Source organism: Ovis canadensis, chromosome 10, assembly GCF_042477335.2.
Source record: "Ovis canadensis isolate MfBH-ARS-UI-01 breed Bighorn chromosome 10, ARS-UI_OviCan_v2, whole genome shotgun sequence".
Taxonomy (NCBI): Eukaryota; Metazoa; Chordata; class Mammalia; order Artiodactyla; family Bovidae; genus Ovis; species Ovis canadensis.
In genome coordinates, this window is record NC_091254.1 from 63,086,166 (window position 1) to 63,112,907 (window position 26,742).

At 40.9% G+C, this 26,742-nt stretch overlaps 1 protein-coding gene across 8 annotated transcripts in view; it reads right to left on the reverse strand.

The window, feature by feature from the left end:
* Window positions 1–354: 354 nt before the first annotated feature.
* The window catches only part of KLF12 (KLF transcription factor 12), a 515,262-nt gene continuing 488,874 nt past the window's right edge, over window positions 355–26,742 (reverse strand). For all 8 annotated transcript variants that reach the window (XM_069602330.1, XM_069602332.1, XM_069602333.1 and 5 more), the window contains 2 exons: window positions 22,416–22,573; window positions 355–1,751 (listed from right to left, as the gene is read on the reverse strand). In XM_069602330.1, the coding sequence (XP_069458431.1) occupies window positions 1,570–1,751; window positions 22,416–22,573 (340 nt within the window). In that variant the 3' untranslated portion in view covers window positions 355–1,569. The remainder of the gene's footprint in view (window positions 1,752–22,415; window positions 22,574–26,742) is intronic.

Sequence of the window (26,742 nt, forward strand, 5' to 3'; positions counted from 1 at the left end):
TTTACTATAGACTTCGCTAGTTGCAAAAAAGGCTCATAACTCAAGGGGGTTTACAGGACTATAATTTCCTCTCACCCTCAGCACAGGATGAGTGGGTTCATCCCTGCACATGCCGTTGTATCGGGTCCTAATATAGTTTAGAAAATGAAATCTATAGAGAAGAACCTATTGGAGAGTCATTTATCCTTGGCTCTCCAAGGGTGGAAACTAGCACCATGTCAGGCTTTCCTTGGGGAGCATTCCCTTCCCACTGACTCAGTTCCAAGGAGAACTCAGTTCCATTCACCCAACAGTTAATTCCCAGCTATGCCTTCGTGGCCTCTCCAGTCACCAAATGACTGTTTTCAAACAAGAAAAGGGGGAGCATAATCTTTAATTGTGGTACTCAACCAAGCAGGACAACAAACAGCAGAAAGATTACCTCAGTGCTGTAAATGTAGCCAAGACCTCTAAAATGCTGGGGTGTTTTTACAATCCCTTTAGTAAGTATGAAAATTGGTAACGTGAGTCCTCAGTGAAGTGATTGTAGGAAAGTCCTTTTATTCGTTATTGCTTTTCTCCTCAAGAGGTGCATTATTTCCATCTCTGCTTTGTCTGATTTTTTTTCATGTTCACTGACTTTGCCTGGGCCGCCCCACCTCTTACCTTGGTGCCAGTGTGTCTAAGAAAGTTTTTTTTCCCCCGATTCCTTGTAATCAAATACTAGGGGCAGGAAGAGATGATGCCTAGCTGACAGAACACTGCAATTTGAAGTGGGGCAGTAGTTGTTTTAGACAGGCTCTTCCTATTCAACTACAGAACGACCCTGTGCCCGTCCACGCCAGGGAGGACACCAGGGCTAGACTCCAACTGAAACGTCGCTGCCCCTCTGCTCAAACAGATGAACAAAACAGAAGCAGAACAAAACAAAAACAATCAACAACAAACAGATGAAAAGAATCAATGTTGGTTTTCTCCAGGGCATGGCATAATGACAAGTCGCAGTGATATCTAGTGGTCACCATCGCTATTGCAAAAGGGCTGCCTGAGCGCTCCTTTCTTTTCAGGTATTGGAACCTCTCCAACAGTTTCTTCTTTTCTACTTTCAGGCTGGTTGCTGGTAACAGATTGGATGTGGGTTCTAGTAATATCTTACTTGTAAAAAGGGGTTCAGGGGTGGGATGATGGGAGAATAATCCAAATTTACAAGGTCTTGCTCTAGCCATCAATTTGTGGTAGATGACCTTAAAAAGTATCAATAACAAAACGTCTGACAGCTCAGAAAATGTACAAACTACAAACATCTTGAAATGGCAGAGGACACAGCACGGAAAACAATGCCTGTCTCTTCAGCATCTGTGTCACTGATCTCCCAGGCCAGCGTGAAGTCGTTTCCTGTGTAGACGTGACGAGGGGGTTACCTTCAGACCGAAAGGAGAAGTGTTACCACTTCTTTTTCCTGCTCTGCTTTCAGACATCGTGGGATGGTGATGCCCTTTTGTGTTAACACTGTGAAGGGGATCCAGCCCTGCTGAATGGGGTGCCGCTAAGAGATCCAGCTCTTACGCTCAGCTGGACAAGCAGCCTTCCTCACACCAGCATGTGCCTCCGGCGGTGCAGTGCCAAGTGATCTGACCGGGAGAAGCTGCGGTCACAGTCTGCGCACTTGAATGGCTTCACTCCCGTGTGTTTGCGGTAATGCCTCGTCAGTTCATCCGAACGAGCGAACTTCCAGGTGCAGCCTTCCCAGGTACACTTGTAGGGTTTCTCTCCTGGAAGAAACAAAGGGACATAACGCTGTGCTCCATCATTTCTCCTGAACAATCTAGCCAATGTGATTATCTGGGGACATGACTGTTCTCAGGGGATTTTCCATTGGTGGCCCTTTGTCAAGAAACCTAACCACCCTGCCAGCAGGTTTTGGGTCGCACAGATGGGGGTTTCAATGTAATCTCTCTTGCTCTGACAATGGGGAGGTTACTTAACACTTGCATCTTCAGTTATGGGGAAGTTACTTTGCAGTCAAACTATCAGAAGGCATAGACTGATAACTCTGGTGTATAATCACCATGGGTAGACTAGAAAGGCATGTGAGAGAGCTCTACCTAGGCTGATGTGGCTGAAGGGTCGAAACTCACAAAGAATTATAAAGGGCAATGATTTGTATGTTTTGTTGCAATACTGCTCCCAAAAGTGCACCACTTAGACACTTAAAGGCTATTTTAGGGTACAGTGTCCTTTCATCAGTCACACAAAATTTCATTAAAAGATAAAGCACGCTACCACCCCCAGAAATTAGGTACTAAGTACTTATTATTTATAAAGTTATCATTTATATTATGTATAAACTACTGTTGTCCATGGGGTCACAAAAAGTTGGGCATCACTTAGAGGTTAAATAACAGTAAACAATTGTTTGTCTCCTGGGAAAGAATCCTAGATATCTTAGTAGTGTGAAGTTTAAATATCTTCTTCAGGGACTTAAGAATTAGGGCAAGTCCTGAGGAATCATCAGGTTGGTCTGAATGTTGAAACCCACAGAAAAAAACAGTCTGAAGAAGTATGTAATTTGACCACATCCCTCAGTCAACTTGTAAAGACAGTAAAATATGCAAAGGCTTTGTTGGGAAGAGATACGCTATCCCTTGTTCAAATGAGTTCTCGGGGGAGAGGGACAACAGTTGACCCAGGTGTGCTTTTTCCTGGCTCTCATTCAGAATGGAAGCCTTGTCCCCAGGTAACCCCACAAGAACTGATCTCTCTTCTGCCCCCTCCATCCAATAGTTAACCACACACTGCTTGGCCCTATGTGGAGTTTGGCGAAAAGGCCTAAGACAGGGAGCAGAGAGCTATTGGCTGACCCCAACATGTGTGTGCGCTCTGTCTCGTCCAGTTCTTTGCAATCCCATGAACTGTAGCCCACCAGGTTCCTCTGTCCATGGGATTTCCCAGGCAAGAATACTGGAGTGGGTTGCCATTTTCTTCTCCAGAGGATCTTCCTGACCCAGGGATTGAACCCCATGTCTCTGGCGTCTCCTGCTTTGGTAGGCAGATTCTTTATACAACGGAGCCACATGACTTTTAGACCCCAAGATACAGAGCTGCAATCCCCTGAAAGAGGGCATGGCAACCCACTCCAGCATCCTTTCCTGGAGAACCCCAGGGACAGAGGAGCCCAGCAGGCTACAGTCCACAGGATCACAAAAGAGTCCAACATGACTTTAGTGACTAAGCACACACACATACAGAGTTGCAAAGTGAGTTTTGTTAAATCCATTTTACAGGTGATAAAACTGAGGATGAATGTAGTAAAATAACTTGCCTGAAGCCAGTAAATAGATGCGTTTGGTTCAAAATGCAGTGTTTTTCACGATGCTCCAAATTCTTTTTCCCATCGAAACTTTGTTACATCCTCAGACAATGCCGATTCTACCTTCTTAGATACTTTCCAATTATTCAACTCCTATTTCTATTAAGTCACCTATCACAATATATCATACAGATTTTGTCTAGATGCTTTTCCCCTTTGCCAGTTTCTGAACATAGAGATTAAGAATCACATATCTATTTCTGTATCCTCAGAGCTTAGAGTATGTGTCAAATAGTGTTTGAATAAATTAATAAAACTGTAACACAAACACAGATATGCTCACACCGAGGTGTGTACACAGGCAACTACTAAGCCCTGTGAATGAGATGTACAAGTCATGCCTACATGGGAAAACTAGACTGAACCAGACTCAGCAGTTTTTGTTCAGCTGTTAAATGAATGTTCACTATATTATAGGTCCTTTTGGGATCAAGTGGCACTTTCACAGAACCGCATGAATCGTACAGCTCAGTTAACTCTAGAAATACTGATGCACTAACTGTGATCCACAGAAAGCTCCAGGTTACTCTGAAAGGGCTCCCAGCAAGTAGATGCCTGATGACCAGCTTAATCCAAAACCTCACTTCTGACTCATTCTGGATGTTCTCTAGAGACAAAAATCTGCATTGACAGGTATTGACTGATCAGAATTAACAGAAATTTTGTTTTTAAGTCAGCAAAACCCATAATTTAAGAAGACTGGCAGTCCACTATACAGTATATCCAGGCTTCCCAAGTGGCTCAGTGATACAGAATCTGTCTGTGATGCAGGAGATGTGGGTTTGGTCCCCGGGTCAGCAAGATCCCTTGGAGGAGAAAATGGCAACCCACTCCAGGGTTCCTGCCTAGGAAATCCTAGGGACAGAAAAGCCTGGTGGGCTACAGTTCATAGCGTCGGAAAGAGTTGGATATGACTAAGCATGTATCCACATACAATATATCCATGGCAACTGCTAAAATACTTTTACTGGTATGTCATCACTGCATGCTTTTGAAGTTTATATCATGAACACAGGTTCTACTAAGCTGAACTTGATAAAAATTGTATTTTCAAAAGCACATTCATTTTGGGGGCACTGAGCTCAGCTCACTGAGTCTTTGTCACCAACAGGCATCTCCTAGATATCTCTTGTTGTGTATGGAACCAGCTACAATGAATACAGGTCTAAGAAAAAAAGAATAAAAGACTTTAATTGAGGGAAAGCACTGCTCAGTTGTGTGCTGAGAGGGTATGTGTTTCTATCTTGCTGGGAAAGTGCAGTATGAATATGACCAGGGTTAGAAAAGCTGCCATACTCTCATCATGCCATTGCAGTTAAAGTGAGAGGAAGGGGCCCGACCTGGGATGGGCCTGGAAGGAAGGAGAGATAATAGAAGGAGACAGGCTTCAGTTTCAGAGCAAGAAGGATGCTAGAGGCTGGCATGGCCACCATGGGGACAGTCTGTTGTCTTGGAGACTCTCTGAATTTCCTTGTACACCCAATTTAGGCACCTATACATACTCTTACTTTCAATTTGACTGTTTAATAATGGTACTTGTGCCCTTTCCATTTGAAAATCTATAGGAGGTGTGGGAAACTGTGGCCCCCAGGCCAAATCCAGTTGGTGGCCTGTTTTGTGTGACTTGCAAGCTAAGAACAATTTTCACACTTTTATATCATTGAAAAAAAAAAAAAAAAACAAACCACCAAAGAGGGCTATTTCATGGCATGTGAAAATCATATGAGATTCAAATTTTAGAGTCCATGAATAAGTTTTTATTGGAACACCGTCTCACTCATTTGTTTGCATATTGTTTATGGCTGTTTTTCAGTGACAGTGAAATTGAGTATTGCAATAAGAAGGTATGACCTGCAATATCTAAAAGGTTTACTACAGGAAGTTTGCTGACCCTTGATGTAAGTGAAGGGTACCTCAGCTTGGGGCAGGCTTTCTGATTATGTTAACTTAATCAGGTTATATAACATACATTGCTAGTCTGGGATGGGTAGGTGAGGGAATATTTTGGTGATAAAATAATCACTTACTCTCAACTCAGGGTCCTTGACTAAAATTCTAACAGTCCTCTCAGTAATGAACACCCTTGACATTTCATGTCCATTGTTTTAAACTGAAGGTTCTGGCTCATGAAATGAGTGATTCTCTATTCCATCAGGTTTTTAAAAGTCTTCAGGATCTCTTCTGCTCATTATAAAAGCACAAAAACATCTTCCTTATGAAGATGAGTGGGGTCAGGAACATCTCTGTATATTTTAGCTGGTAACCAAACAGCACTGATTTGACAGTGATGGAGCCCCACCCAGCTCCATCATCTTTCAATAGAGTTGTGCTACAATGACCAGCATGCAAGATGAGGAATGATAATTCTACTGAGTCTGGAAAGACGGATACACGCAAGGAAGGATCAGAAAACAGGAGCTCGGATGTTTGGCATCATTGCTCAGGTGGGCATTTTAAAGGAGAAGCAGAGAAAACAACAACTATGGCAAGGATTTCTGTGGGCCCACAAATATGGAGGAGGAAACTTACTGCAAAATCTGGGAAGTATTCTGTGAGGTGGAATCAGGTACAATAATGATCATGAAAGACAAGGCCACCAAAATATTTAAGAGGCAGATATAACCCTACTTCATGAATAAAACCAATGAAAGTAATAGACAAGCTTCTAAGTTGTTAGGGGGTAAGTGGTTAATGCATGAGTGCTCAGGTGTGTCATGTCCCATTCTTTGTAACCCCAGAGACTATATTCTGGCAGGCTCCTCTGTCCATGGAATTTTCAGACAAAAATACTGGAGTGGGCTGCCATTTCCTCCAGGGGATCTTCCTGACCCAGGGATCAAACCCACATCTCCTACATTGGCAGGTGGATTCTTTACCACTGAGAAGAATATTAAGTGGTGAATGAATGCATAAAACAAATAATGTAAATATTCTCATCTGGGGTAGGGAGGGTCAGGGAGAACCTGTATCAGAAAATAGTAAACAATTATGTGAGCAATAGATGAGTTTTCCTTGAAAATTTCCTTACAAAAATGTATATTTTCTTTTTAATATTCAGAAATATTTCTTGTACAGCATTTCTTATACCCTTTTCCTCATGAATACAACAAGAGTTTGGGTATTCTATCTCCATACTTAGAAAAAAAGAAGAGGGGAGAAAAAGAAAATAAGATCTTCAAATCTTTCCTCACAACTAGAGGCTGAGCTCTGGGGGTGAAGGGAACAAGTTGGCTGCTTGGACCAGGTAGAGAGCAGGCTTCTGCTTCTTGCTCAAGACTGACCTAGGTTTCTGTCGTATCTGCTGAGTGCCCAGCATTTCATTAAAAAATAAAGATCAATCAATGCGCTCTCAGGACTAGTTAAGTTTTAAAAATGGATACAAAAATGATGCACAGGGACTATGACTTTGTATTGAAACTGCATGTTATAGTGTATGCTTGTGCGTTAAAGCAATTTAAGGGGTACAATCTTATAAATAAACTATAGTAAGAGAAACTAACTTCACAATGTGAGTAAAAACTAATTAAGATGATAATAAGTTTGTAAGATATACTGTAATATGTGTAAATGAGTCCTGAAAAGATATAATGGAGAGAATCCTTCAGCCATCTGCCCTTCTTTCCTTTAAATCTTACCAGAAAATAGAACACTCACTCTAATGTGGTGGGGACAGAAGTAGAGATGAATTTTCCATGAACAGTTTCCTATGGAAAGGGTTGATTTGGACAATAATGGGAGTTAGACATCGATCTCCCAGGATCTGTGCTTCTCTGATGCACAGCTGCTCTGCAGCAGTCTGGATGGTAGTGACAGTAAACAGACTTTCTAGCAATTTCTTCAGGAATGGTGAATTGTCCTTAAACTCATCTGAATCAGAATTCTGCAAATGTATTATTCTAAACTATTTTTCCTAGAAATAGGCTAAAAATAAAATAGCATGCCCATCTTTTTTTTTGTCTAACCCACAGATACACTTAAGATCCTCAGGAGCAAAGTCTTTGAAAATGTATTTAAATATTTTTTCAAAATAATCAGAAGTTTTGCTTCCACCATCAGATCACCTTTGATTTTTATTGCCTGTATTAATCCTATAGAGTAATAAAATGATAGGAAATAGTGTCTTCATAAATAAGTCTTAGTGATTTTTTTTTTAAAGTCCAGACATCAAGTTGCTAATGTGTAAGAAAAATCAAAGAAACAAGATGGGTAACACTACGCTTACCCTGGGGTGCAGTTATTGTTTTAGGCTTTCGATTCTGAAGTGAAGGTCTCTGAAGTCCCATGACCAATCCATAAGCCACTTCTACCTCTTGACCATTTTTCAGCATAACCTGTCCTCTTTCAGTTCTTTGTAAAAACTGATCTAAACTATGAAAATCTCTGAAAAAGGAAAATGTTAACCAAAACTAATAACAAGCCCTCTAATTTCTTTAAAGGGTTCTGAAAAGCTTAAAAAGAGAACATACCAAAAAAGAGGGTCTGTTAATTTCTGTTTGAAAACACTCTTAATTCCACATTGGCGGTTCAAGTTAATACAATTTTATATCCATGATGGCCTCTGTGTGTGTGTGTTTATACATGTATATTCAAAAGGATTATTTAAATAATATTCTAATTAAGTATCCTGGGAAAATGAGAACTCTCATCAGGGTTTTTTTTTCTTGGAACAGTCAACAAACTGACTTATTATGAGAACTGCTGTCTCTTTCAATTCTGGTTAAAGAAAAGGCTTAAGAGTCACTCAATGCATTTCCATGACATTTACCCAGCAGAAGGCATAATAAAGTCTAAAGAAAACACCAGGTATTGAATGGATTCCCAAAACCCATAAAACAAAAATAACTCTTTTGGGTACCTCCCATTTCACCATCTGAAATGCTGAAAGGTAAATGTGTCCTGAGACAAAAGACAGGTGCCTTTTCATATTAAAATGACGTGTGAGCAACACCAGAAAAGGAATGTGCAGTTTGCAAAGCTCAAACAAAACGCCCATGTCCTCACATCAGCTTTTCTCTATTATTTTCTCAAGCAACCAAAAAACAAAACAAACCACCTTCTCCAACAGGAAACATAGGCATTTTCTTCAGTGCTGAAGTGCACTTCTAAAATGTGTCCCTCTTTAACTTTTATAAAGTCAGGGGGCCCCAGACACTGACAAATGAGCTTCATTACACTCAAGGCTCAACATACTTGCTGTGACAATCGGTTTCACTTGAGGAATGGTATTTGCATATGAGGGGAAAAAACACCAGAATCAAGATTCCTATCTTGTCTTCTGGTTTCTGTCACATTAGTTCATAAGAGTTCACAGAATCTTAGATCTGGAAGGAAATCAGGGACTTTGAAAATGAGGAAACAGAAACCTAGAGCTGAGATTACAGGCCCTTGACTTGTCCAGGGGTAGACGAGGCAGCCTGCCTTCTTGCTGGTGTCAAAGAGGCAGAAAATAGCACGGGCTTTAAATGCACGGGCTTCTCTCGTGGATCAGATGGTAAAGAATCTGCCTGCAATGCAGGAGACCCGGGTTTGATCCCTGGGTCAGGAAGATACCCCGAAGAAGGGAATGGCTACCCACTGCAGTATTCTTGCCGGAAAATTCCATGGACAGAGGAACCTGGCGTGCTACAGTCCATGGGGTTGCAAAAAGTTGGACATGACTGAGTGACTAACACTCAGAATGCATGGTCAAGCGGAATGCATGGTCCAATAAGGCTCAGTCGTCAATCTATGACTGGATCTCAGGCTAGAGAGTGAAGCTTTGTGAAACTCCATCCCCACCCAACCCCACCCTGCCGGTCTATAAAGTGGGAATATTCTTCCAGTTGTGAAACTTAGAAATACATGCCATGTGCCCAGCAAATGAGAGGTGCTCAGTAAAGGATACTGAATTCTACAGTTATGAAATTCAAGGTTTTTCTGTTTCTGCCAAGAAATAAAAATAACATGAAGCTAAAAATAAAGGCCATTTGTTAGTTTTCAGGAAGGAATTAAGATTTGCAGGTAAATGGATGCCAATCCTGATACTGATTTTTCCTAATATTATAAAACTTCTTCATAGGCCAAGCAGACCAAACTATTCTATATTTGTTTGATTCATTTGGTCTTGTCAATTCAGACAAATGATTAGTATTTTAGCATCCTCCCCAAGAACTGTCTAGACTGAATTAATTGACTTTCTGTTTCATTATGTGTAAACAAGTGGGCCTCTTCTTTCTTTTCCATATAATTCTATAATGAATTTCTTTGATAAGTATAATCTTTGCTACAGTAGATAGTATTTTTCACATATCCCACTTGGTCCTAAGAGCTGTATGGATCTGAACTTATTTAATGTTGACTCTCAACTTCCTCATGAAGTTGCTATAAGCAACCTCCCTTCACCCAGAGTTAGTATGTGGCAGGTGGAGGTGGCATTTGAACCCAGGATCTGACACCCAAGGTCACAGTCTTAACCATTTCCCTATAATCCTTCTCAACCTTAAATTGCTGCTTTCATAAACCAGAATATCCAGTCAGACCTGGCCACGCAGACTGAGAGAATATGAATTACTACTGAGAGGAGAGACAATATGTTAAACCACAAGAGTCTAGCCCCCTGCACCTAGAAATAAAATACAAGGGAAGTGAAAAATATCCTGTAATAAACATGTACTTCAGTGAAAGCAAAAGTTCAGGGTCTAAGGGTAATTCTTTATTTGGCTGTTCTAAGTTTATATTTTCCAGGTGCTATGTCTGCCTGACCCTTTGCAATCCTTTGGATCATAGCCAGTCAAGCTCCTCTATCCACGGGATTCTCCAGGCAAGAATAGTGGAGTGAGTATGCCAGGACCTCCTCCAGGGGATCTTCCCAACCCAGGGAGCGAACCCATGTCTCTTATGTCTCCTGCATTGACAGGCGGGTTCATTACCCCTAGCGCCACCTGGGAAGCTCGTATTTCCAGGTAGTAAGAGTATTGAGCTTCCTGTTCCTGGCTGTCTTTTCCTCAGCTTCTTCTCAGACACCTTCCTTTACCTGTCACATAAATGTTCATTGAGATTCAGGCTTTGACTCCTCACCTGCAGAGGCTCTCCTTGGTACCCATAGCTGCTCCCATAACTTCTAAGGCAAAGATTCCCAAGGGTTACATCTCAGTCTCTCTCCCATGCACCATGGCAGGGGAGACGACATTTTCACTTGGCAGCTAGAAAGCAACTTCCACGTGACCAAGGTGTTATTCAGCATCTACCACTTAGACAAGGCCTGTTCCTCCTTCTGTTTTAGTATCTGGAAACAAGACAACCCTACCTCCTTAGGTATCAGGTCATACATCTCTCCAGCTGGAGAGATTTCTTGGACTCTTTCCTATCTGTTATCCTCTACCTGCCCCAACCTGATTATCATTATATCTGCCAGTTCTGCCTTCAAAACGCCCTCTCGTTTATCTTCACGAAGATGGTCTGCCTCTTTTTAGAGTCTCCCCACCTTTCAGTGGGCTTCCCAGATGGCTCAGTAGTAAAGAATCTGCCTGCAATCCAGCATCCTCAGGAGCCACGGGTTCAATCCCTGGATCAGGAAGATCCTCTGAAGGGGCTGCAAAGAGTTAGACATGACTGAGCATGCATGCACAACCTTTCATGAGTTCCGACTTCCACTGGTCTATTTCCCTGTCTTGTGTCTTGCTCCCTCCAGTTTATCGTCTGTATTGTAAGGAAAACTTTCTGAAACAGTGTGATCATGCCACTCCTTGGCACCCTGGGCACGCCTATAATTAAACCCTCCTCACACCCCATCCCATAGTAACAACAGGTTTCCCGCCTGTCCATCACGCTCAGTAGCGCAGTATTGAGGGTGCCTTTTCTACACTATTCTGCTTTGTGCAAACAGATGCTTGTTGATCAAATGAATGAAACAGCTTGAATTCAAATGCCTCCTGTTCTCTTGAAGTTTAACATACAAGAGTCAATAGAAGAGCAATCCACTTTGTGAAACAAAGAGCTTACTGATTGCACTTCACCCCTTCTACAACCCTTTCCCATTCCAATTAAGTAGAATATATATTTTGCTTGTTTTTTAAATATTTACTTATTTCTGTGGCTGTGAAAGATCTGAGTGGTAGCGCACAGGCTCTGTAGTTTGTAGCAAGTGGGCTTAATTGCCCCTCAGCCTGTGAGATCTTAGTTCCCTGACCAGGGACTAAATCTGTGTCCACTGTGTTACAAGGTGGATTCCTAATCACTGGACCATCAAGGAAGTCCCTAGACTATATATTTTTGAAAGGGAAAATAACAGGAGACTTTATTTGTAGTAAGTGTCATTTAAAGGTCTAGTCTACAAATAAATATCTCATTTTTTTAATTTTTAAAATTTAGTAACATGATATGTGATGTTAAAATTAGCAACATCTGTGATTGAGTCTATTTTTTTTTTCAAATGAGCATCAATTATTTTAATCTTTAAGCAATGTATTTACTTTATAATTCTTTTTATTCTTAGTGATGAAGGGCTTTTACTGAATTTATCTTAAGCCTTATACATAAATAATATTTTAATAAACTCTTCAATGGTAACTATATTTTCTACAAAAATACAGTTCCTTAATAGTTCCACTAAAGCCACACATTTTCTATTAGTAGTAGTTAATTTTATCATTCAGCAAAATTAAGCCAGGAGGCATAATCTAGATACTCAGCAGGACATGAGAAGGAACAAGGACTGGGGATATTATTATCCCACTCCTTACAACACAGTTTTGATAGCTGAATGGACAAAATAAACCCAAAAGCAGAGGAAGGAAAATGGGGAGCATGGTGATAAGATCCCACAGTATTTTAACTTTTCATTGTCACTGATGATCTGTGTGCTAACAAAAACAAAAAACAAACTCACTTAGCAAGCAGCTTATTCAACTGGGTAATAATTGACAGACTGTCTTAGAAGTCTTTACTTTTCTAAATATATGAAAAAGATGACTTTAGTTTTTAAATAAGGTAACACTTTAAAATCAAAATTGAAACAAATGTGAACAGCATTCATACTTATATTCAGACAACTGTAAATCTTAGGTTCACTGTGTTTCTAGGTAGTAACTTTCTAGAACAGTGGTGGATTCATGTTGATGTATGGCAAAACTAATACAATATTGTAAAGTAATTAGCCTCCAATTAAATGAAATAAATTTAAATTAAAAAAATAAGCTAACTCCTTCATAAATGAAAATAAGTAAATACTTTCAAAACATTTGTTACTGATCTGATTTTTCAGCTTCCTTTTTAGAGCTGGCCCTTTCCTGCAGGTTCCCATGGGTCGGTGATGGTTGCCGCAGCCTTGCAGTTGGGACCAAAGACCCCTTCACTGCTTCTACAGCAACCTGCATCAAGCTCGCTCAGGGCTTTCCCATCAAGTGTTCCCTGACACCACTCTAATTTCAGAAAGTGAAGAGGAACTGAACAGCCTCTTGATGAGGGTGGAAAAGGAGAGTGAAAAAGTTGGCTTAAAACTCAACATTAAAAAACTAAAATCATGGCATGGTGGCTCAGTGGTAAAGAATCTGCTTGCAATACAGGAGACATGGTTTCGATCCCTGGGTCGGGAAGATACGCTGGGAAGAGAAAATGGCAACCCACTCTAGTATTCTTGCCTGGGAAATCCTATGGACCGAGGAGCCTGGTGGGCTACAGTCCATGGGGTTGCAGGAGTTGGACACCACTGAGTGACTAAGCATCAAGATCATGGTATCCGATCCCATCACCTCATGGCAAACAGATGGGGAAAAAGTGGAAGCAGCAACAGATTCTATTTTCAATGTGTTTATAAGTAGTAACTCTGTAGAACAGATTAAAATAACTCCTTCATACATGAAAACAAGCAAATAATTTTATAATATTTATGTTACTGATCCAGATCTCTGCAGATATGGCTCCACTACCAGATTTCAAACCCCTTGCTGTCTTCATCTTTAAGCTGCACCCATTAATATTCAGAGAGCTATGTGCAGAGCACTCACTCAAGAGTTGCTCTTTTCATTTAATTATTAATGCTGCTGGTCCTTGTTTTCTCACGCGCTTTCTAACAACTTCAGAAACTTTAGTTGACGCTAAAGAAAGACTGGAAATTCCCTGGTGGTCCAGTGGTTAGAACGCCATTCTTCCACTGCAGGGGGCCTGGGTTTCAATCCATGGTCAGGGAACTAAGATCCTGCAAGCTGTGAAGCTTGGCCAAAAAACAAGACGAGTTCACATTAATGATGAAAAACTTTAATAACAGACCATTTCAGGACTTCCCTAGTGGTACAGTAGTTAAGAAACCATGTGCCAATGCATAGGACATGGGTTCGATCCCTGGTACAGGAGGATTCTGCATGCTGTGAGGCAACTAAGCCTGTGCCCCACAACTACGGAGCCTGGGTGCTCTAGAGCCCACGCTCCGCAACGAGAAGCTACCACGATGAGAAGCCTGAGCACTGCAACTAGAGAAAGCACATGTTAGCAACGAAGACCCAGTGCAGCCATAAATAAATAAACAGAAATTTAAAAAACTGGCCATTTAACATTCCCTGCTATCTTAATACTTGATGACCAACTCTAAACAGGTAGGGGCCACTGGCTAGACCCGCATGGAGTGTGGCCCCGCTGGGAGAGACTGGTAGGTTATTAGCAAACTGTCGCAGATAGGTATAATGAAAACAACACAAACTAGAAAAAACTGGTTCTAGAAAACCAGAATGACAGGTTCTAGAGAAACCAAAGTCTGCCTTTCAGCTCCTCTCCTTGTCTACTCCATGACAGCAAAGAGCGCCTTAACCCGGCATTCTCCAACCTCTAGGATCTTGTTCCTGGTGATCTGAAGTGAAGCTGATGCGATATCAACAGAAATAAAGTAAGTGCATGATAAATGTAATGGGCTTGAATCATCCCGAAACAACCCCCTCTTCCCCGGTCCGTGGAAAAATTGTCTTCCATAAAACTGGTCCCTAGTGCCCCAAAGGTTGGGGACTGCTGCTCTGACCTTTCCGAGGACTTACAGATGCGATTAAATTATGGAAAGCACTAGCAAAGCTCTCAGACTGACCCGGCAGGTCCTTCGGAGATATTGACTCTCTCTCACCACTGGTCTCTGTGTCTGCTTTCAGCATTCCTCCCTGCTAACCACGCATTCTAGATGTCCTCAAAGTCTCCCTGAACCCTGCCCTCACATCCAAGCAGATGCCACACCTTGCTCTCTCGACTGCTCCACTGTTTCCCACGTGGCCCCTCTCTGCCCACTGCACTTCTGTGACAAGGGACACATCCAAGTGCTCCAGATTAGAGATGATGGAATTCTATGTGCCGAGCGAAGGAGGGTGCTCAGAGAGTCTAACAGACAAGGAGACACTGAGGCAGTTTCCAAAAATAAACAGAGGTTTACCAACTCAAGAAGAAAAACATGGAGGCACCCAGGCAGGCCATTTCAGGAAGAGGGGAAGAATGTGCAGTGAGCTCTGTACAGTCGAGCATGTTTGGAGACTGGTTCGTTTGTTAGTCTTACCCCAATTTTTTCTGCATTATCTAAATTTTAAATTAGCAGAGTCTGGAGCAAACAGTTGATTGTGATAAGAATACACTAAATTATCCAAACATTTTTTGTCTTGAACCTATTGCTCACATTAATAACATATATCTGTATCAGTACAAGACATAGATAATTTCAATTCAACAAATAATGACTGGGTCCCTATAATGTCTTAGTCCCTGCATTTACTGAGGCTTCCCTGGTGGCTCAGATGGTAAAGAAGCTGCCTGCAACATGAAGGACTTGGGTTCGGTCCCTGGGTTGGAAAGAGCCCCTGGAGAAGGGAACGGCTGCCTACTCCAGTATTCTGGCCTGGAGAATTTCATGGCTACAGTCCATGGGGTCGCAGAGAGTCAGACATGACTTAGAGACGTTCACTTTCACTGCACTGACTGGGCATGCAGTGGCACTAGTGGTAAAGAACCCACCTGCCAATGCAGGAAACGTAACAGACACAGGTTCAATTCCTGGGTCAGAAGATCCTTTGGAGGAGGGCATAGCAACCCACTCCAGTATTCTTGCCTGGGAAAGACCATGGACAGAGAAGCCTGATAGGCTACAGTCCATGGGGGTCACAAAGAGTCAGACACGACTGAAGTGACTTAGCATGCCCATACATGGTAATTACGCCACAACTTGCTATATTTATGTTCACAGTTAAAAAAATAGAAAACCTGCGATTCACTGGGTTAAATAGCTTGCTAAGCTCATCAACCAGTTAGGGGCCAAAGATAAACTTCTGTTTACTGACTTCAAATTTAGTGCTATTTCTATGATAGTTTCCTATTTCTTTGCAGTTACCAATATGGTGCATACTTGCGAGCTCTTGGCTAAGATGTGCAAACAACTTATTCAGAGAGGATTTTTTTTTTTCTTGAAAAATGTCAGTCTGTCCTTAAGAGATTCAGTATTTTGGCATCATTAGGCCTTATGCTTTATCTAACAATGAATCTAGACAGACAGTCTGAAGTGGAGCTTTACATGGAATGAGTTATTTAAATAATGAAGATGGATGTGAACATATAAGCAGCACCCCACTGCCTGAAGGTAAGACCTAGCAACCCCAAGACTAGTGAACAAAAGGCCATCAAGATGCACTGCGGGCACATGGCTCATGATTTTCTGTATAGGATATTATCAAGTCATTTCAAAATCTCATCCAATAAAATAAGATGCCAAATTGGAAGCAAGAAACAGAGGAATAGCAGTGAGAAGGGGTGAGGCAAGTAACAAGTGAAAAAGCATGGAATCTATAAGCATTTCAGATCACAGTGTATGCACGTGTGTGCGGTCATTTTTGTTGCTGCTGTTGTTCAGTCACTAAGTCATATCAGATTCTTTGCAACCCCACTGACTGCAACATACCAGGCTTCCCTGTCCTTCACTATCTATATGCACTCTCTATCTGCAGTATTGGAGAAGACAATGGCACCCCACTCCAGTACTCTTGCCTGGAAAATCCCATGGATGGAGGAGCCTGGTAGGCTGCAGTCCACGGGGTGGCTAAGAGTCGGACACGACTGAGCGACTTCACTTTCACTTTTCACTTTCATGCATTGGAGAAGGAAATGGCAACCCACTCCAGTGTTCCTGCCTGGAGAATCCCAGGGACGGGGGAGCCTGGTAGGCTGCCATCTATGGGGTTGCGCAGAGTCAGACATGACTGAAGCGACTTAGCAGCAGCATCTGCAGTATACTACATACACAGGCATTGTGCTGTGCTAAGTCGCTTCAGTGTCCGACTCTTCGCGATGCTATGGACTGTAGCCCACCAGGCTCCTCTGTCCATGGGGATTCTCCAGGCAAGCTACTGGAGTGGGTTGCCATGCCCTCCTCCAGGGGATCTTCCTGACCCAGGGATTGAACCTGTGTCTCTTATGTCTCCTGCATTAGTAGCTGGGTTCTTTACTACTAGCGCCATCTGGGGAGCCCATGCATCGGTCATTGAAAAAAACTTAAAGTGAAAGTAAGGGCAAGTCGCTCAGTCGTGTTTGACTCTTTGCAACCCCATGACATGAAATTACAGCACATGATATTAATTACAAAGGCTTTATTCCTCAAGGGAAGGGCTAACTAATACAACGTTTCCTTCATTTGTAAAGGTAAAGAAGCACATATTTAAATACTTTAAATAATGAGGGACTTTTAAATAAAAATTGATTAGTATTTTTAAAGTATCCATATGAGTTACCTTCCTTGATGTGTAAAATTTAGATACAAATTACTTTTGCTACCGTCAGATAGATAAGAAACGTGACTGCTTTGTGTTCACTACTTTTTAAAATTTAGGTGTGGAGTGTTCATATGAATTCAAATAACTATGAGGCAAGACTGACTAAACAAGCCTGAAAAACTATGAGAGACCAGGATACCAAGTTGGAATTTTCAAATTAAGATTCATTTGAAACTAAATATTCTTACATATTGAAATGATTAATACTCATTTTTAAAAAACCCTAGTTTTAAATCTTTATCTTGCCATTTCCTTGTTCATCATTAAATAATAGTATTTTGCAGAACATGGACAATCATACCATTTCAAATGTACCACTAGAGGGTTCCAGCTGATTTCTGGACTCTCTTAAGCTAGACCCAACATCTGGTTGCTGTGCGCCATCTAGTGGCGATAAGAATCAGTGGCGTCTGAGTGTTACTTCCTTGTACTGTATTTTATTTAGAGAAAACACGGTGGCACACATTTTTGGAAAATAAAGAGAATTATAAAGGGTAATATTAAATTTGTAAAACCACTATCTTCTAAAATTCATATTTAGATCATCTGATAAGCAGTAAAATTCTTAAAATCAGAGAAATTCATTGTACATAATAGTTACATATCATACAGATTTAAATGACCTTTAATTTCAACATAGTGCAATTCATTTAAATACACTGTACACGGCTTCACACAGAGGAGACATACAATTCAGACTAGTGAATAGGAATAATTATTATACTTGCTGACGGTAGGGTAAATGTGATGGTCGAAATATATTTTTTCCTTCTATTGAATATGCTTTAAACAATTTGCCACAGGGAAGTGTTAGTAGGCATTTAAAAATATTTGGCCAAACTTCTATGTTATTATCTAAAATGCACATTCATTAGACTAAGGTATTTTTCAGTTTAAGAAGGTACTTCAGCATTTCTTATTTTATTCTAAATTCTTTATGACTATGTAGAAAACGAACCTCTTTCACACTCCTATGGATATGTTTAATTTACTTTATATCTATGTCCTAAACAGATGACTGATCATTTACTAAGAAAGCACAAAAGATCAAGTTAAAGGCAGAATTAACGTGACTTTCTCAAAGGAAGTGTCTTGTTGCCCCTTGCTCACCTCCCATTGCGTGTATAGTTCTCATAAGTCATCAGTTATAATGCCATACTTCACATTCATTATTACTGGTCACACACAAATAACTTACTCAATATGCCTGAAGCAAAGGTAAGGCTAAGAAGATATTTATTAAAAGCAAAGTAAGCCAACCTGAATCCCTACAGAACTAGTGTGCATTTCATTTTGAGCACAAAGTTATGAAATCCTGCACGTAATTATAAATCAGAAACCAGTATGGGCTCAACTTTGAACTGGTGGCAGCAAATCAACCAAGTTTCATTCTTTCTTTCTGAAAGTACTATTATTTGACTGGTGGTTTAGGAGCCTCTGCCTTGCCCAGAATAAGTATTTCTCTGCTAAGTTGGACGGATGAACGTGTCATATCTGGGTTTGGAGCAGAAATTTCACAAGGACTTTTGGGTGGAGCTTTGAGATCAAGAAACATGGATCGGAGGTAGGACAAGTAGGTGGATTCTTAGCTGTAAGTTTATGAATTGAGACCGACTTGGATGGAAGTCTCCAGGACCACATCTGAGTCCTTTTTCCTGAACCTGTTCTATTCAGTACTTAAAAAAAATGGAGAAGCTGAAGAAGAATCCTAAAATACTAAAAGCAAGGTGGGCAGGAAGGGGTTCCAAAGTCTTTTCGACTTATTAGAATAATGAGCTCACATCAATCAGATGGATATAGTATACACAGTAGAAGTATTTCTAAGGTTTGAAAGGGTATGTGCAGCTCCCACAGTAATAACTGTCCTGTATCTCCCACAAGAGATTATTCAGCCTGGGGAAAACACCTGAGGGAAAACCCACCCCTCTCAAGGAAGCCATCATTTGACAGGTTCAACAACAAATACAACACCGCATGCTTTGGTTTAAAAGAAATGTTATTGTTACAAGAGAGAGAAAGATCTAGTTTTCAGCAGTTTTTGACATAGATGACCTAACAGAGAAAGACAACTGCTAAAAGACTTAACTCTATCTTCTAATCTATTAAGAGATGTCCATTAACAAGCGCTCTTACGTCACCTAGGGGGGTGAAAACTTTAGAAGATGCAGTGATATGTCAGAGTCTATTTAGAAAGAAGTGGCTGAGAGAATTGAGGGTGTCTGATTTGGAGAAATGAAGACGCCCGTGGTTCATGGCAGTGTCGAGAGGAGCACCAGCGCCCGGAAGTGAAAACTGCAGTGTGATGGCTGGAGGTATTAAGTAGCCAAACAAAGCCACCGGAGACAATTCAGGGCTGTCAGAGACAAGGACTCTGCCCTCAGAAACATCAGCCAACTTGTCTTGCAGAAGCAAAAGCTCTCTGTTACTCGACAAATTTAAGGAGAGGTAGGAAATAATACTTCACCGGGAGCCACTCTCGTTACCAAGGAGACAATGATACCAGGTGTTGTGCGGATCAAATGAAAGAAAAGATCTGTTACGTGTGCAGAAAACTGCATAGGAGGGACTGGTTCTCCGTGACAGATGACACCCAAGGGATTCCTCTAATGTGGGAATGAACTAAACTCTATGACACTGAAGGTCCATTTGGACCCTAGGAGTCAATGATTTCATCTTATTAATAAGCCACACTGATTAATTATATTGCTTTGAATTACAATGCATATATCACATTTCCCCCACTTTTCACAATATATATTAAAACCTTCAAGATTCAATCCTATAATGCTATAACATTAAAAATCCTTTCATAGTATCTCATTAAACCCTTTCTTCTCTTTCACTGTTCACCACTTGGATAATTGAAATAGAGGATGTCTGGTGAAAATGGGGCTAATAGTTATTTCAGAAAGTTCAAGGAAAATAGGAATAACTCAAAATATATGAGGATTCACTGATGAAAGGTCATCCTTTTTTTTTTTCTTATAACTGAAATGCTCCCATAAAAAGTCAGTAATACAACCTGATCATACTTACTCCTGTGATTTGTGTTCACTATGTACTGAGAGGATGAAATATGCTTATTCAACTTTTATGTCTCTATACTCATTCTTGGCCGTCATAAGAAAATTGAATACACACTACCATATATAAAATAGATAACCAACAAGGACCTACTGTATAGCAAGGGAATTCTACTCAATATTTTATAATAACCTATAAGGGAAAAGAATCTAGAAAAAATAGATATGTGTGTATGTATAAGTGAATCCCTTTGCTGTACATCTGAAACTAACACAACATCGTAAATCAACTGTACTCCAATAAAAAACCAACTTAACTATTAAATGGTTTAATTTTTCAGATCCAAAAACAAGAAAGAAAACTGATTAAAAAATAGTGCCTGATAACTTCTCTGGTGGTTCAGGGGTTGAGATTGTGCTTTCACTGCAGGGGGCATGGGTCTGATACCTGGTCAGGGAACTAAGTTGGAGAAGGTGATGGCACCCCACTCCAGTACTCTTGCCTGGAAACTCCCATGGATGGAGGAGCTCGGTAGGCTGCAGTCCATGGGGTCATGAAGAGTTGGACACGACTGAGCGACTTCACGTTCACTTTTCACTTTCATTCATTGGAGAAGGAAATGGCAACCCACTCCAGTGTTCTTGCCTGGAGAATCCCAGGGATGGGGGAGCCTGGTGGGCTGCCGTCTATGGGGTCGCACAGAGTTGGACACGACTGAAGCGACTTAGCAGCAGCAGGGAACTAAGTATCTCACATACCGTGTAGTGTGGCCAACAAAACAAAACAACAACAAAATGAGTGTCTAAGAAATAGATGAAAACTTCTCCTGGGAGAGCTCAGGATCAGTGAAGAGGGGAGGATCTGGAATTAAGAAGAAAAGGAAGAAGGGCTGGGAACAGGGAAGAAAGATGGGAAGAGACAGTTTGCACACTGTGCTGCATTACCTCAGAAATAGCAAAAGCATTAACATTAGCATTAGAAATAGCAAAACTAAATTGCAGACTCTATAAAGCTTTTCTGAATTCAAGCAGCATCTTGTGCTATAACGTCATCACACACGCAAAGAGGCCCCACCTCAATGATCAAAATCCTGAAAGTCTCTGTAAAGAAACCTTCAAACAATCTGCTATAATAACATGACTCAATATATGGCAAAGAATGCCAGTTTAAATAAATTTGCTACCTCAGCTGGGAAACAGTTCACACAGTGTGGTTACCTTAATGTATCTGAGATGGGAGCACTATTTAAACAGCCCCATGGGGTCTGTTACACATGAAACGCCCAGAGGTGGGTGCTGGAGGCAGATTCCTGTCCAAGATAGTTACTGGACTGAGCTGTCTTCATCTCTAGTATGTTGCTACCAGGAATGCCTATGAATGAATTTCCCTCTTCTCTGAGGTTCACACATTCCAGTCACCAATCACTTTTCCTTGAAAAGGTTCTGTAATTGGGGCGGAATTTGGTCTTTGGTCTCTTCCCAGAGCCTCCTATCAGTGGTACCCAACGGGATCCAGAAAGCAAGGCAGGCAGGGGATGCCAAGTGAGAGACATACATGGTAGAGGATGGATGGGGTGAGTAGAGAGCTAAGTGAGGAACCACCGGCTTCTTTCCTGGGAGGGTGAATCGGTGGGAGGGTAGATGTGTTGGGTGAATGGATGGTGACAAAGTCAGCGAGTCACTTGTGATCTCAATTTCCTTCTTTGCAAACTATGAATATAAAAAAATCCTCTCCATATACCAAAAACAAACAAACAAACAAACAAAAAAAAAACAGTGAGAATCAAATGGAATCATGGGGAAATAAAGTTTTCAACTCCTTGCAGTGTTATGTATATGTCAATCTTATTTCACGTTTTTCTTGTTGCTGCTGTTTATCGGTTTGGTTATTTGGGGGATGAGATCAAGGGGAGGAAAACATGATCTAAGTGGTGGTGAAAATGCTAACTTTAAGTGAAGAAAATGATTTTACTCTGCTTGTTTTGTATGTTACGTGGACATTTTAAAACCTAGACAAGCATTAAGTGGCAACCCTGACTATGAAAACGTCTAGACCACTGGGTTCACACTAATATAAGTCCTTAAGACACAGAAGAAATACTTCTTTGTTTCTAAATTTCACTAAGACTTAAGCCTTTTTCGACTAAGAGAGGGAATGCACTCTGCTCAGACACGATGGATGAGCACAGGACACTCCAGCACACCCAGGGGTCCGAAGTCAAGCAGCCGGCCCTGTCTGGACTCTCAGTGACCCTCAGGTGAGAAGCCCTGCAGACCTGTTACCTGTATGTGTTCTTCGATGAGCCTTCAGGTGAGAACTTTTCGTATACACTTTGTTGCAGCCCTCGAAATCGCATCTGTGGATACGCCGTTTTCTCGAGTCTGGGGATTCAGACCTTCTCTGGCGCCTTGTGCTCTCGATACTAAATGGTGAGATTGAACTGGAAAAAGAGAAAGATTTAAACGGTGAGCAAACACAGCACTCTGTTTGGTTCCAGTGCTGTGAGACCTGAGGCTCGCAGTCTGCAGCTTCACAGAGACTCAAGGCCCCGGATCCACGTTACTGCTGTCACTTTCTGGGACACGTTTCATTTCTTAATCTCGAAGGCGGGCAGCTTGACCTATTTTTGATGAAACACTCCTCGGGAGAGGAAGACATGCTTAAAATAACAACAGAATGAAAAAAACAAAAAAGTAAATGAAAGCAGTGGTGAATGAGTAGATCTCCATCATCAAAAGAAATTATCCGGTGGTGGTAAAATTATCGCCTAAAGTTCTGAACTTGGGAAGACACTTACAGAGAATATTTTAGGAAGACCTGCTACAAACAAATGACAAAATGAATGCATTTAATAAGTAACATGAGGGTCTGAATTGCATGTGACAACACATAAAATCATGTAAAATCACAATGTACGTTTCCAAACAAGTGAGGTTGGGCTGAAAGAAATGACATCAGTACATCAATAACATGACTCATGACAAGCTATTTTGGTTCTGCAAAATACACCTGACATTTAACTCTTCCCGTTGGTGGTTTTTCACGGTGAAGAATCAAGTGCATTGTATTTAAAGATTAGCTGTACCACATTATGAAAAAAAGTTTTAACTATGAAATTTGGCCCTGACTTGTACATTGTTTAATCTTAATGCCACAGTAGAAAAACAGGATTAGTTTGTAATGTCAGGTAACTGATTAACATGTACTTCTTCCAACATTAATCTCTTTTGATTGAGATAGAAATGAAGAATATGACTCATTTTTTCTTTTAGTTATTCATGAAGTTCTTTAAAGTTACAAGTGAAATACAATAAAAACCCAATCACTCACACTCCTACTATAAAAGATTTACCACTATGAATACTTTGACATTATTTTCATCCAGCTTTTCCAGGTTTCGATGTTTTTAAAAATTACTTTTTATGAATAAATCAGTCCTCAAAAAAACTGGACACTACAGATAAAGATAACTTTCCCCCTCTTTCTTCCAACATTGTCTTGATCCTTTGTCCTCCCAGGGAAAATCTCTATCATCAGTTTGCTACAAATCCTTTCAATTCTTTTAAATTATGCTTACCGGTATCTGCATTCATGGAAACTCATTATATTGCGTTTTTTAAGAGACATATAGATAAAAGGCTGTTCACATCATTCTGCAAATTGTTCCACACTTGACTTTTGTTCACTTGACACTGAGGATCTGAGGTCTTGTTTATGCTGATCAAACACAGTGGTTTGTTCATTTGAAGTGCTATATGTTATAGTGCACGGATCCTAAGATGAATCTTTTCATATTTCAATGTCTCTAACTCAGGATGCCTCTGACATTTGATGGCTGGTGGTCATGGTTTAATTGATTTATTTTGTCTTTCTCAACGGTGTATTTTACAATAGATGGTGTTTTAATCTACCTAGATCAGGAGCTGGTAAACTGTTTCTATAAAGGGCTGCTGCTATCACTTCATTCGTGTCTGACTCTGTGTAACCCCATAGACGGCAGCCCACCAGGCTTCCCCGTCCCTGGGATTCTCCAGGCAAGAACACTGGAGTGGGTTGCCATTTCCTTCCCCAATGCATGAAAGTGAAAAGTGAAAGTGAAGTTGCTCAGTCGTGTCCGACCCTCAGTGACCCCATGGACTGCAGCCTTCTAGGCTCCTCCGTCCATGGGATTTTCCAGGCTAGATAAAAGGCTAGATAGTGAATATTTTGACAGAGAGTCATGCAGTCTATGTTGTGACAAATCAACCCTGCAGCCGTAGCATGAAAGCAGCTATAGATAAATGTGAGTATAAACAAAACAAATGAGTGTGTCTATGTTCTAATAAAACTTTATTTACAAAACAAATAGTGGGCAGTATTTGATCCATGGGCTATAACTGGTTAATACTTGACTCAGATGAAATATGGGAGTAGTCCAATGAACATTCATTCCAGAGTTTAAAATTCATTTCCTAAGTGATGGACATACAGATTTATTTCTAATATTTTACTGCAACATTGCTCCAGTAAACTTTAAAGTGTCTCCTTCCATATGGTGGTGGTGGCTTAGTTGCTAAGTCATGTCCAATTCTTGCAACATTTTGGACTGTAGCCCACCAGGCTCCTTTGTCCATGGGATTTCCCTGGCAAGAGCAGTGGAGTGGGTTGCCTTTCCCTTTGCCAGGGGATCTTCTCGACCCAGGGATTGAGTTCGGGTCTCCTGCATTGCAGGCGGACTCTTTACCGATTGAACCACCCAAGTTTTCAAAGCATCTTTTTCACTTGTACAAGTAACAGATTCAGTAGCCAATGCTTTATATTATTAGCGAAGATCAAATATAAATGACGTTTATCTGCCTCTGTCTTCAACAGTTTTGTGCAAGATTTCTATGAAGTTGAAGGAAAGAACATACGGGATGGCTAAGCCACTTTTTCAGCCTTCTTATCACTCAATGCAGCTTTGTGGTTTTCCACATCATTGACTCAGCTGTAGGGACTGGAGCTTGGTTGTGAAAAGAGTCAAAACAGTGTGACTGGTCTGTCCCATTAGAGAAGGGCTTTAGTTACTCCCAACAAGGTATGTTCTGGCATAGGGTGTGATTCTTGTGAACAAATTGACTCTATATGTGATAATAAGGCAACAGTAATTAACTTCTTGACTATGTAGTCATAAAAACAAATATGGATCTTGCCACTGGGGGCCTCACAAATAGAAACTTTTGTGTTGTGGTATGTTTTACACCTTTCAAATCGAGAATATGACATGGTATTTATGTCCCTTAAGTTATAACATAAAGCCCATAGTAAGTACATTTTGTTTTATACAATGCTTTCTATGCACTACTATACAGAAGTCTAAATGTAACTTAGCATAATCACTCACACATATTGCTTGGCCTGTGGATTTTAGCTATTTATTCTGCTATGTGTTCATATATGCAGAGAAAAGTAAAAAAATAAACCTAAAATCAATACCCAGTAACTACTAAGCAAGTCTATAAGGGGCCAAGGAGGTAATGCTGCTATACAGTCAGCCACTGGACTATATGGTGGGCAGGGAAGAAAACAGGGCTACAGAATGGCGGGAAACCACTTCACTCAGATTTTTGAATGTACATCAAAATTGAAGACATGTTAGGTGGATGGCCTTAATGCTCTACAAAACTTCATACTGTGGTTTTCCTCATTTTAAAGTGAAATGTTTTAGGACATTATAAAGAACAACTACCTAAAGATATCTGCATGATGATGATAAAAATAATTTTTAAAGAGGTATGTGCACTGAATAAATGGACCAAGCTAACCTTAAAATGACACTCAATGGGTAAAACTTCACCCGGTTCCCCTTTTTAACTGGCAGAGATACCCTCAGATGTCACAGAACCTTAGGCTAGCCTGTACCTTTCAAACAAGAACTACTTATTTGATCTCTTTGTGGAAAGGCAGGTAAATGCGGCTGAAGTAAAAAAGAATCAGAAATGCAGACGAGCTTAAAGAACACAGGAAGAGGAGAGGAAAACCCAAGTCCATGGAGGACTGCTGCTGTACTGGGCCCACAGCACGACCCTGGAGTTGGGGGACATGGTAGGTGGAAGATAACTGGACTGGGTGTTTGGCTACGCCAAGTCCACGGCAGGAAATCTGATAGTTAAGATGCTGGTACCAAGTACTTTTGTGTCTCTGGAGCCAAGAACATTGTGGGCATTCAAGAAATGTTTGCTAAATAGAATGACTGAACAGCTGGATGAATGAATCGATTAATGTATTAGGTCAGGTATTCTTAATTCAATATAATCAACTAATTAATTAACCTTTAATTGGTTAATTAATCCTTACTAGGATCCTTTGACTTCAAGTCTTCTGATAGTGCTTACTCAATTCCTTACTCTTACTTTCATTTCCCTGTTTCAAATTTTATTGTTTTCATAATACATATATTTTATTGAGGTATCAGTTCAGTTCAGTTCAGTTCAGCCGCTCAGTCGTGTCCGACTCTTTGCGACCCCATGAATCGCAGCACACCAGGCCTCCCTGTCCATCACCAACTCCCAGAGTTCACTCAGACTCATGTCCATTGAGTTGGTGATGCCATCCAGCCATCTCATCCTCGGTCGTCCCCTTCTCCTCCTG